The 13281-nt window shown below is 38.4% G+C and overlaps 1 protein-coding gene across 3 annotated transcripts in view; it reads left to right on the plus strand.

Annotated features, from left to right (window-relative positions):
• The window catches only part of LOC117282484 (beta-1,3-glucan-binding protein-like), a 15575-nt gene extending 4294 nt beyond the window's left edge, over positions 1–11281 (plus strand). The window contains exons 2-3 of one of the 3 annotated variants that reach the window (XR_004513235.1): positions 7040–7223; positions 10902–10922. Coding sequence is in view for 1 of the 3 variants with exons in the window: in XM_033752354.1 (XP_033608245.1) it covers positions 7040–7223; positions 10902–11037 (320 nt within the window). In the remaining 2 variants the exon portion in view is untranslated. Of the gene's footprint in view, positions 1–7039; positions 7224–8760; positions 8806–10901 lie in introns of those variants that run through there. The other 2 variants (XR_004513236.1, XM_033752354.1) reach the window with 2 other exon arrangements.
• Positions 11282–13281: the final 2000 nt, after the last annotated feature.

The raw sequence follows: 13281 nt of genomic DNA on the forward strand, positions 1-13281 counted from the left end.
TTTTTTTTTTGTAAAAATTGCTTTGGTTGATTTAATATTCCGACATTGTAAACATAAATAATTTCTTTTATATTCAGAAATGTTCCAGCATACATCGCTCGGCTGATAGCTCGGGAAATTCACTGCCATTGCGGCATATCATTCACTTAATTTTCCTCGGCTAAGTCTGTCCTACATAAAGCCGTTTTTATTTAGGTTCTGTTGCAGCTACTCAGAATCGCTCCATCTACTTATATTTCACAAACTTTACACATTCTTCGGGTTATTAACATTTCCGTATACATCCGAATATTGATTTGTTAAAAATACTCTTAATCGTGAATATTATCGAAAATTTTATAATAATTCCGTTATTCGAAATAAATTAATTCTGAAATACAGAACTATTAAGCTTATTTTGGACTCTATTCATCGTCTGATATATAGAAGACAAAAAAAAAGCAAACAACGTTTCGGAGACTGGATCTGTCTCCGTCGTCAGGTGGATGGGACAGGGTAAACCTACTCAGCTGGGCCCGATACAAAGAGCTAGTCTCAATCACGGACCAGTGAAACCTGATGCTGAAATATAATATTATGAACAAATTTTACTCTCCTTTTTCTTACGGCCTGTAGTTACAAAATGGAGGGCACAGAAACTTGTGAAGTGGGGGGATATTTAATATGGGATTCTGAAACGATATGTAGTAAGAGATATTTTTAAAATGTTGAATTTCTATTAAGATATCCTTTTCGTAAAATGTAAAACAGTGACCTGACAGCAGACTTGAAGGCAATGATCTCTCAAACTAAGCGTGAGATTTCATCAATTTTGCTGGGGTAGTTCTTACCCGGATCCAGACTTAAGAGTCGAGTGAAATATCGAAAGAGATAGAAACCTCGTGCTCTACTTTCTTGCGGGTGCCGTTGCAGGATATCGATGTTATATCTGCTCAGACGCAGGCCTGCCGGTTTCTGAACAACAGGCAACTCTCACACGCGTACTTTCATGTAGCCAACAAAACTATTGTTAGATTTGATGATTGGTAGGATGTTCAGAATTCTAATAATATTTTCAAGTGAGGCTCGCAATTCTTTATGCTTCTTTTTTTTTCATAATATAATATCGTCTTTACAAAGATACTGCTAAGTCCATAAGGTAAAGTAAGTTACGATAAAATAACCCTCCTACGTCAGAACAAGGAAAGAACGGCTTACTTACAGAACAAAACACCACTCCAATCATTTAGGTTCATTTGTATCCCCTGACAAACTCCATAGAGCAGAGTCCTTCTTAAGAAGCTAACAGTTGCTCAGCTAGTCAAGAAATTCCAAGCATTTTATGATATCGGAAGACTCACAAAATATCGTAGTTGTCCCATATCCTGAGCCACATGAACCTAATCAGCATCCTTCCATCAGATACCTTTAAGATCTATTTCAATATGTTCCTACCATCTACATTTAAGTCTTCCTGGTTGTCTCTTTCTTTCAGATTTTTCCAACTAAATGTTATATGCACTCCTGTTCTCTTCCACGCATATGCACATACACACACATATACAGTATATGTACTGGCAGGTTATAAACATATTTTTGAAATTTCTGAATTGTTAGTCTATTGTAGTCAAATCATCAACATCATGACAGAGCAAAATTTGGAGGTTATATTTGACAATTCAAAGGAACTACAAGTGTCTGCTTTGGAGAATTGTTTACTAGTTACAAACGAGCATAGTTATAAGTTCTAACTTTAACTGGTTTCACAATTAAGATACCCAAGGAATTAATCATTGCACAAAACGTGAGTTTACAAAATTCCTTTGTCTCCACAAATAGACTGCCTTTATTTCACCACATATTTTGAAGCATAGTGACGCTGGTGACGGCGAGGAAGTTTCTTAGTTGGAGCTAAAATTGAACTATTAACTCTATTTAGAGATATTTCTTGTTAGGCATATAAAGGGTTAAACTTATAAATCGTTATCAGGACCCGGATTTTGATGACCTAAAAATATTTTGAAAATGACCGAAAAATAAAAAAACTATAAAATGACCGAAAATCCAGAAAAATAACCTATAAAATGACCGAAAAATTATCTAAAAGTTAAAAAACGACCTAAAAATGTATCATGTCATGGAAAATCTACTAATTGTTTTAAAATGTATTTTCAATCTTTATTAACGCTGCGAACTCAACGTCACTCTTTTAAGTTCGTCCTCGTTTTTATGTTGGAAATTAAGCAATATTGACTGAATTTGAAGCTAAATGTTTTAATATGATTTTTTCTACCGCGTTGGAACGCTTATCAAATGTACATATACGGTATGTATTCCAACATTTAAGTGCCACCTCATTCAGAGTTGCAATAGATGACAATCAACATGCGGAGATTATCGAAGGTGAATGAGCGCCTATTGTCCGACAGCACACTCTTGTACTTGGAGAAACTCCTTTCCACATCTGCAGACACAATAGGAGCGTACTTGCAGTCTACCAAATCACTAGCAGTAAGTTCTCCTTCAATGTTGAAAGTACCGAAGAACTCTACTGTCAGAATTTGAGAAACGCTGCGTAATGTTTCATAACCTGAGTTTTTATCCAGAACACTTTTCATTTTTCTTGACATCATTTTACCAATATCCCCTGACACTTTCTCCAAATCAGTGGTTATTTTTTTAACGAGAGCGAGTGAATCTTCTAACGTTGCTCCTTTCTCCTGTAAGAATTTGATTCTTTCCGTCAAGGAACTGAAATTTGCCTTTATGAAGGCCAGCTGTCCTTCCATTCGCTGCACGAGAACTGTTCCTGAGCAGTTTCAATTGCCCTCGCATCTTCTGTCCTCATTGAACCTACAGTGTTTTTCACTACCTGATAATGATCGCAATAGTAAACTGTAGCATCAATCCACGTTCCCGACCTTGTGATGGCGGGTTCCGGGGCAGTGGAACCCCAGGAGCCATAGATTTAAATTGTATTTTACGATGCAACAATTTATTGTAATTCTTTGTCTTTCTTCTTTTACACTACATGTTTCANACAGCACACTCTTGTACTTGGAGAAACTCCTTTCCACATCTGCAGACACAATAGGAGCGTACTTGCAGTCTACCAAATCACTAGCAGTAAGTTCTCCTTCAATGTTGAAAGTACCGAAGAACTCTACTGTCAGAATTTGAGAAACGCTGCGTAATGTTTCATAACCTGAGTTTTTATCCAGAACACTTTTCATTTTTCTTGACATCATTTTACCAATATCCCCTGACACTTTCTCCAAATCAGTGGTTATTTTTTTAACGAGAGCGAGTGAATCTTCTAACGTTGCTCCTTTCTCCTGTAAGAATTTGATTCTTTCCGTCAAGGAACTGAAATTTGCCTTTATGAAGGCCAGCTGTCCTTCCATTCGCTGCACGAGAACTGTTCCTGAGCAGTTTCAATTGCCCTCGCATCTTCTGTCCTCATTGAACCTACAGTGTTTTTCACTACCTGATAATGATCGCAATAGTAAACTGTAGCATCAATCCACGTTCCCGACCTTGTGATGGCGGGTTCCGGGGCAGTGGAACCCCAGGAGCCATAGATTTAAATTGTATTTTACGATGCAACAATTTATTGTAATTCTTTGTCTTTCTTCTTTTACACTACATGTTTCAGCCGTAACTGGCCATCATCAGGTGTATTTCACTTACGTAGCTGTCACACTGCAAACGTATTAAAGATAAACAGCGGCACGCACACAGGGAACCTGCCCAGAATAATACGAGAACGGTGCTGAAAGCAAGAAGTAGCCGCTACAGCACATGTAGACACAGAGCGGGTATCCCTGTGATTTAAATTTTAAAAATTTTAAATTTAAATCAAATCGACGAGTATATATTAACAGAGATTTTAAACATAACTGACAAAATCAGCAAGGGGATTCTGGTATATCGGGACCGGTTGAAACGCAGCATTGACAATTGAGAAAGCTGGTGTTTTTAAATTTTAAATTACATGCAATGTGGCAGTTACGTAAGTGAAATACACTTGATGATGGCCAGTTACGGCCGAAACATGTAGTGTAAAAGAAGAAAGACAAAGAACTACAATAAACTGTTGCATTTACGACAGTATTTATATTATACATATAGAAGTGTAGAGTGCAACAGGATGCTTAAATATAATATTGTATTTCACGAGCTGGAGCCTTGACGAAAATCTTCGTCCACTACAGGAGATCATTCACTTGAGGAAATCTTGATCTCACTTCCTCCGTCACTCTATGCAGTGCATGTGCTAGTCAAGTAACCTACACCAATTTCGTATAAAACGACTTTATTGACTTGCCTGCATTTAAAATATATGTGGCCGCATCGATCCCAAAAAGCAAGACGACGTCGTGTTGTATTCCCTCTGGCCACAGTAGAAACATGGACCTGTCAAAGAGTTTACAAATTGTGGAATGATTAACGGCTTCTAGCACCTCACTCGTAAGCAGAAACACTTCACCTGGTCCGCCAATTTCCAAGGTTCCAATGATGACCTTTGCCTCCATATCGCAGGTCTCATCAATGGAAACGAAAATCTTCTTCCCATGCACTTTATTACTAATCATATCCAGGATATTGTTGTAGCACTAGGAAAGGTAGTGGATTCATCCGGGATAGAATGACCATAAATCACTTTCAAAAAATATTTCAATTTTTCATTGTTCAGAGCCCAAAACGGGATATTTGCGGACATTAGAGCATCACACAATCTGTGAAAGAATCCGACGACTTATTTCCGCCTACTTATGAACACTGTTGCAGTAACATTTGCACAGATTTTTGTTTGTTCGAAATTTTCACTGCTCGTATATGCTTGTCGAGGCCGATATATTGTACCGTGAAACATTCTTCTGCCGCTAATTTTTGTCACACATCTTACAGTATAAAATTTTACCGTCAGTTGAAAATATATCATCCCCAAATTCACATACAATCTGCTTTAAAAGCACGATTTAGATGGCTTTGCTTTAGGCATCGCGATGAAATGAATCACTCTAGTGCAACACAGAACTGAACTTTTCACACTGAGAACCTTTCGTCAACTGTATCTTTGTCTGTACGGTCGAGGGCGAGAATCTGAAGACAGAGTTTTATTGAGCAAGAATATGTCATAAAATGAGAGGGATTCCGACTAGAAATATTTGTAACTAAGCTAATTCCTTTGCACAGAACTTGGATAGGGCCGCAGTGTGAGTGACCGCTGTCGTACCCTGCTGCCAGCTTAAAATATTTTGATATGTAGTGTCAGCACTTTCCGCAAAACGAACGGAAAGGACGGGACATTATTACAACTTATTGCATACTGTGGTAACAGGTATTTGGTGTGCAGCTGCAGCCTGCCTTTTTAGAGGCAGGAGAAAGGGAAGGAACACTTTACTTGCATATTATTCACATTTCCGAAAACATATAAATAAAAAATCCCTAAATGGCTAAAATGACAAAAAATACCCTTAAAAGTCCAAGTATTTACCGAAAAATCACCCAAAGACAGAAAAAATGACATAAAAACTTAAAAATGACGACACATGACAAAAGCGACATATAAAAGTTACATTTCTGTAACCAGCAGCTCATCTCCGGGATTTATATAATTACGGGCATCGAATAGGACACAAGGAAAAAAAGATGACATTTCATGAAAATCCGGGCCCTGGTTATAACCATTTCCCTGAACTCTACGCCTGTGGGTATGAACACTTGTGGTCTTAACACACAACGCGGTAAGAGAAGACTCGCAGCACCAAGAAACACTCGAATGTGTAATGGGGCTACACGTCTTACATTAGAAGGGGGGAAAAACGCAAGCACAGCCGTATTCACAGAGCAGTTTAACACGTGATGATGACCAATGACGGTTGAAACATGAAGTGGACATTGTGGTTTTTAACATAAGTTTAAAAGACGCATTATGTAAATGCAGTAAAGTTTAAACAAGATTTCTAAAAATGAGGAGCATCATAACTTGTACTCTTGTCCAAGTATAATTAGAATCATCAAGTCAAGGAGGATGAGGTGGGCAGGTCATGTAGCTCGAATGTGGGAGACGAAGAATGCGTATAGGATATTGGTGGGAAAGCCGGAAAGAAAGAGACCACAGGAATGACCAAGGCGTAGGTGGGTGGACAATATTAGAATGGATCTTAGAGAGGTAGGATGGAATGTTTGGATTGGATAGATCTGGCTCAGGATAAGGACCAGTGGAGGGCTCTTGTGAACATGGTAATGAACCTTCGGGTTCCATAAAATGTTGGGAAATACTTGAGTAGCTGCAGAATTGGCGGCTCCTCAAGAAGGGCTCAGCTCCATGAGTAAGAAAGTAAGTAAGTTGCATATAAGACGAAACATCAGAGACATTTGTTAATTCGTCAATATAAATTACACCTGCCCTTACAAGCAGGAGAAGTTTCATTTAATGGAAATGCAAAATGAGTTTCATTTAATTTTATACAGCCTGTTTTCATGGAACTTTCCTACCGTTACTAAGTTTACGCACTCTGCGTAACCTTCACTCTAGGCTGTTGTCCAACTGACTCCTTTCTTTGAAGTTAATCTCCTGATTTCCGAGTCAGTGATGTACATAGATTTACCTAATGAAGTGAGTGTGGTAATTCAGAAATAAGATGAAAATATATCATTTGCATATTGTGGAACGGTTATGAAGAAGACGTGATTGTTTTATACCTATCATTAATTAATGGCTACTGGAGTTGCGAAGAAAATCACGGTAACTTCTGATGGAATTGGAACTGTGAATTTGAAAGTCGAGAATAAATTCCGAATGCAAGATGTTGTCCCTCTACCGGTGTCTCGTGCTCTCTTCAATAAATACAATTTGAGTTTTTGTATGGTCTGTGCAGTATGTTTTCAGTGTTTTGTTAATAGCGTGGATTCCTCAGACAAGTATGTGAATACTGACCCCACACAAATTTCTTGATAAGGTGAATATTCGAGCGGCACGGCCGAACTCATCCCATTGTATAATTAAGGGAGCAGCGCTGTCTGCAGCTGTGTTCTCTCTCTACTTCGGTAGATATGGCAGGGCTGGTGGCAGCGGTAGTGGTCTGTCTGCCACTTGTGAGCACAGTATCTGCTGAGGCACTCCTCTGGCACGACGAGTTCGACGTGCTGGACCTGAGCGTCTGGAACCACCTTGTCACAGCCTTCAGAGGAGGCAACAGCGAGTTCGAGTACTACCGAAACAACAGGAAAAACAGGTACTGACTCTTTCAGAACACTAACAATATTCTAATGAGTCTTCTAAACAATCCTTGGTTGACTGATAAATTTGTGCGAATTAATGTACTGTTATTTATCCCAATTAAATATATTTCGCGTTGTATGAGATATTGAGTACTATCGAAAGAAAAGGAAAGCAGACACAGGGTGTCTACTGAAGTAGAAAACGTGTACAATTATTATGATGAGGTAATAAAGAAATACTGGTCACTTTAATGACTGTCTTGTAGATCCGGGTTATTTAGGAACTGTATATGAGATTAAGTAACAGATCACAGTGGCCGCGCAGCCTAAGGCATGAACTGTCTTCACTTGATCGAACGCTGGGATTGTGGGTTCGAATTTCATTCAAGACATTAATTTTTGTGTGCTTTTATTCTGTTTGTGTTGTTCTGTGTGTAGGTAGCGGCCTTGTGACGGGCTGGTCACCCGTCCAAGGAATCCTACCGACCTACCGACTGTGTACAGGATTAAGAAACTGAAACAGCGGCCAAGGACCAACAAAAGGACTGTAGAGCCATAGGTAGATATGATTCGAAGTACAGTGCAGGGAAGACAATAAAAGTAGCAAGCTCTGTCATCGAGTGGATGACAGTTCTGCTTCGTATGAGAGAGGGCACGAGTTCATATCTAGGTCAGGAAGTCGGCTATCCGGGCCGAGGTTTTTTTCGTCTTTTTTTTTCAGTCAGTCCAGACAAATGCCGGGACAGTACCGCAACTTAATCCATGGTCACTTTCCTCCACGTCCTATCTAGTTCATTCTTCACTAATCACGCTAACATTCGACGCTATACAATGAGAATTACTGTCAGTGCTTTTAAGTAAATATTACATATGCTTACATAAATATATATATATACGCTAAATATAAGAACATTGGGTATGGAAAATCTTACTAAATGCACCATTATACTAGTGATCTGGTGGATGATTCTTTACGTAATTAAATTCTTTATTAATTTATATTTAATCGAGAGATGAGCTATGGATGTCTGAAAGCTTCAGGAACAACAGAAGATCATGTACAGAATATATGCAAAAATACCAAGCATGCACAGTTGTTCAAGCAAGTCGACTTTGATTGAGTAAATATAATACCAAGTGATAGGTACGTAATTAATAATATACAAATTGACAGATCATATACAGATGATAGAGCTTATAAAGCACAGGAATTACATAAAATCATTGGTAATCATCTGATTTTTATTAGGATTTTGGGTCTGCTTCAAGAATTATAATAGGAATAAACGAAGTTATATGCAAAGAAATTATATGGACGTTTTTCTGTATATTCAGTGCCAGGTTCGAGTGAAACAAAAAATATATAACCGTCTGAATTCTATTAAATGTCAATGTGAATGTTTGTATTTACAATTAAATAAAAAAGTAAATAATATTTATTCTTTTAAGAAAATATACACGAGAAGAAACATTTGAAATTATAGAATGTTCACATTTTGAAATGAAGTTTACTTTATGTCTTGAAGACAAATTTCGTGTGTTCTTTTTCAGAAGGTTCGAAACAACTGTTGAAATGAATGCGCAAATTTAAAAAATCAAGGTAATGAAAACGAGGTTTACACTCAATGTCTACTTCTAGATCCTTACAATCATGTGACAATATAATAATATTTCCAGGAGTAGCCTATGTTGNATACGTACAAACTTAACAGCTCAGAGGCCAATAACACAGTTAGTGTGTATACATAGAAAGGCACAAAAATAACTAAAAGAAATAATAATGATAATAATAATAATAATTCCATTAAAAATCATATTTATCATTAAGAGACAAGAGAAGAAATATATTGTACATTTACAATGGTTATGCCATTATGTGTCGAGAAAAAATTACATCCATATACCCATATTGCGTAAAATTCGTGTTTTGTTATGATGCAAGGAACAGTAAACGATATGAGTATGGAGAAGTGTTTTGGCTCTAAACACGTCACCTTTCCCAAAAACAATATTATTAGTTAATGTGCATCTAGCAGAAGGGCAATTTTTACTTGAGGAGCAGACACAGAAGAAAGTAAAGTCTCTGATATACAGAGCAAGAGCTCGAAAACCAACAATTTCCAGAACAGAAGGTCGGAATTTAGAACTAAGTTAAATTTTATTAAAACAGTTAATAATAAAAAGATGTAATAATAATATGTACGCATGAAGACTGACAAATATTAGTTATAACATCAATATTTATAATTATTTTGTAGTTATATTTTGTGAGACCATGTAAATTTATTGATTCGAACACTCCTCTCCTTCAGTGGCTCTAGCAAAGTTGAAAATTCCTTTTATTTGTTATCATATTTCGGGCAAGGACATATGCAAACAGGTGACGCAAATTATGTAGGATATGATGATGATAAAAGAAGGAAAATTTTCAAATTTTACTTTTTTCATATCTCATATCATCGACGTAAAAAACGACCTTGAATATCGACATATCTCCTTCAGACACATTTTTGTAAATTACAAGTTACTCTTTCACTTATCACTGTCACCACCTTCATCATTATCGTCACGGATTCAGTTTTAACTTTTTGCTTTCAAAGATTATAAAAGTCACTTTCATATTGTGGGACAGCCATGGCGTTTTCTACTCCTTGCTTTATATTGTTCAGCAGTTTCGAGATTCATTGTAAGATTGTTTTTTAAATTTTGTAAATTTCAGTTATAATATTGGCGCAACACTTTGGGACTACGATGACAAGTGAACTTTGTGACATTGTTGATGTGAATTTTGTTGTGTCGAACTAAACCTATAACTAACACGAACCTAATATCATCTAAACAAGTTGATAGTACTACAAAACTGTCACAAGGGACTCAAAAGGAAAGCCTTACTGATGCTTGTTATTAGCACTTTCTTTCTTAATAAAATTTGAGAATATATATCTCTTATGTGAATGGATTTCCAGTCCATGTCACACGCTGAAACCTATAGGGCTAAAGCATTTATATTCAAAAAGTTTCCATACCTGGGACCGGACGTATTCACTGTGAATTTTGAATCCTGACTAACCCTGATTGGCTTCTTCATCTACACTTTCAGCCAACAAGTTTGGTTTCAGACACTGCGTTATGAATAAATCTCAGCTTTATTGTGACCCTACGATCGCCCAAGGTCTAGTGGTCAGAGCTCCTGGCTACAGATCTAGAGGTCCCTGGTTCGATTCCCGGCGCTACCAGATTTTCTGTGAAGTAGTGGGTCTTGAACGAGGTCAACTCAGCCTCATGAGGATAATTGAAATAGCAGCTCCTGTCTAGAAAACCGAGATTAACGGCCGTGAGGATCAGTTGCGCTGGCCACGCGACACCCTTTATCCTTTAAAGTTGGCACTAACTTCGCAGACAAGCGGGAGTCTGTACAGTTCGCTTGCAAACTACGAGCCACGGAGTTTTTGTTTGCTTTGTTTTTGTTCTTCATCGTGACCCTGATCAGCCAGGAGGTGTGATGCTTCCCCATCGTGGCCTTCTGAAGCAGTGGGAGGCGGATCCATTCATGACGACGATATGTTACCCAAGGAAGGGCTCCTGTACCTATGTCTGCTGCTCACTGTCTAATCTATGGTCTTCTGAGATGTTACACAATGTAACTTTTAGCCCAACATTGATGTCTCGGAGTAAATGCTTCTTTATTCAAGGTTGGAGATGGGTTCAGCATGTTCCTCTGAAACCTCCATAGCCATACAAAATCCTGAAGATGGAGCAGTATGCCACCCCGAAAGGTCAGTGTCCGTACACTTAAATCCTGTTGATGAAGACCGTGTCTTCCTCTGAAACATCAATATCCTGCTTACTTCAACCCTGAAGCTGCAGGCAGTGCGTTATCCCCCCAATATCACACATCACAAGACCACAATCTGAAGAATTATCGTTGTGAAACATCAAAACTTATTCTCATTGTTTAGTTACTACTTCATCATACTGACTGACAAGGTAAACTTCCCGAATATACACACAAAAAGAACTGAAATTATTGATCTGGTCTTTCTGTTCAATGTCAAGCAAACAGTGTTTTGGTTGTGGATAACCTCGAGAAAGGATCTGCTTGACCATTGTCAAGGGTAGCTTGCAGGTGTTTGTGTTAGACTCGCTTTAGCTTGCATTCAAAGTGTATCACATTTAGAAATTGTAACTCGTGGCGAACCTCTCTTTAGCGTTGCCAATCGGCGGCAGTAATTGTATAAAATGTCAATCTATTACTTTGAGTGCTTAAATAATTATTAAATGTCAATGCATGATATGGCTGTTATTCTTGGTATAAAGTGCAATGTTACAACACAAATTTCAACATATCCTGATTCTGTACGCTATGCACATAATTGCATTAATATCCTTCCATAAATGACTTACCTAGACCACGATCTTAGGTGTAAATAAAGCAGAAGGCTAATTTTAATAGGGTGTCTTACGTATTACATTAAGTATATACCGTATTTATGCATGTATAGGCCGCACATTTTTTGCCAAAAATTCAAGAGAAAAACTGGGGTGCGGCTTATATTCGAAATATTCGAAAGCACACTTCATTTAAAAAAAAATAACGTTGCCAAATTTCGGAATAATTTCTACTCCTGAAATAATATTCCAAGAAAATTATTTTTTTTTATAATTTCTGTCTGAAAATTGTGCTGCGGCCTATACACGCACGCGGCCTATATATGCGTAAATACGGTAATTAAATAATTATCCTGGGAAGTAAAGCACGGCCGGCGCTTAAGGCTGACAACCTTACCGCCATCTCTGAGTCGATTGTCTAGATAATGTGAGACCCTCAACGTCTTGCATATTAGAATGATCAAGTCAAGGAGAATGAGGTGGGCGGGGTATGTAGCACGAATGGCGGAGACGAATGCATATAGGCTATTGGTGGGAAAGAGAGAAGGAAAGAGACCAGTGGAAAGACCAAGGGGTAGGTGGGTGGACAATATTAAAATGGACGTTAGAGTGATAGGATGGGAGGGTATAGATTGGATTTATCTGGCTTAGGATAGGGACCAGTGGAGGACTTTTATGAACACGGTAATGAACCCTCGGGCTCCATAAAATCCTGGGAAATTATTAAGTAGCTGCAGAATTGGGGACTCCTCAAGAAGGGCTTAACACCATTAGTAAGTAAGTAAGTAAGTAATATTTCTTTTCAGGGCCACGCCATAGCTCAAGCGGTTAGCCGCTGGCTTCCCATGGCGGCGGCCCGGGTTCGATCCCGGAGTCTGGTCAAGTGGGATTTGTGGTGGACAAAGTGGCGCTGGGTTAGGTTTTCTCCGAGTACTTCGCTTTCGTCTGTCAATCTGAATTCCACCAATTGCTCCACAATCACCCTCACCTGTCATCTGGGGCTGGTACAATAGGCCAGAAGTACAAGGGACTTAGTCAAGCTAACAAGTCTATGGGCCATGAAGGCCCATAGGGTTGTGAGACGTTGAGTGTCCCACATTATCTAGACAATCGGCTCAAAAATAGTGGTAACTTTGTCAGCCTTACGCGCCGGCCGCACTTTACTCCTCAGGAAAATTGTTTATTAAATTCCTGGTACTCATTTCTGTTAGAGGCTGAGTAAACTCCAGGGCCATAGTGCGGCCGGAAGGGTTAGGTCAATTGAAAAAAAATCCAATGACGTTATCGGTATTTGAACCCGCGACCTTCCGACTTGTAGCCTTAACCACTACGCTGCCCCCAGTCCCACCCCACTAGCAATAAAAAATGTAATATTTTTAGGCAGTGCAGTGTTATTCTGATAGAGTGATTCAGAATTGTCAAGAATGCATGGAACGTCGATATGAAATTAGTATCGAGTGGCATTGTTGCTTTCTAGTGCCGCAGCATATCGATTATCTCTGTATTTTTAAAGTCCTCTGTTCGATGCTTGGCAGATATCCAGGTTAAAATGGCTAAGATACACATATGTTGTGATTTCCCTTATTTCCTCCTTATATATTCCGAGATATTACTTTAAGATATGCGTCGAAAATATTTCCTTACGTTGCAGCTGCTCACTAATGGTTATTCTCTTTTTCTGCT

The sequence above is a fragment of the Cryptotermes secundus genome, unplaced genomic scaffold (assembly GCF_002891405.2).
Source record: "Cryptotermes secundus unplaced genomic scaffold, Csec_1.0 scaffold885, whole genome shotgun sequence".
In the NCBI taxonomy this organism is placed as follows: domain Eukaryota; kingdom Metazoa; phylum Arthropoda; class Insecta; order Blattodea; family Kalotermitidae; genus Cryptotermes; species Cryptotermes secundus.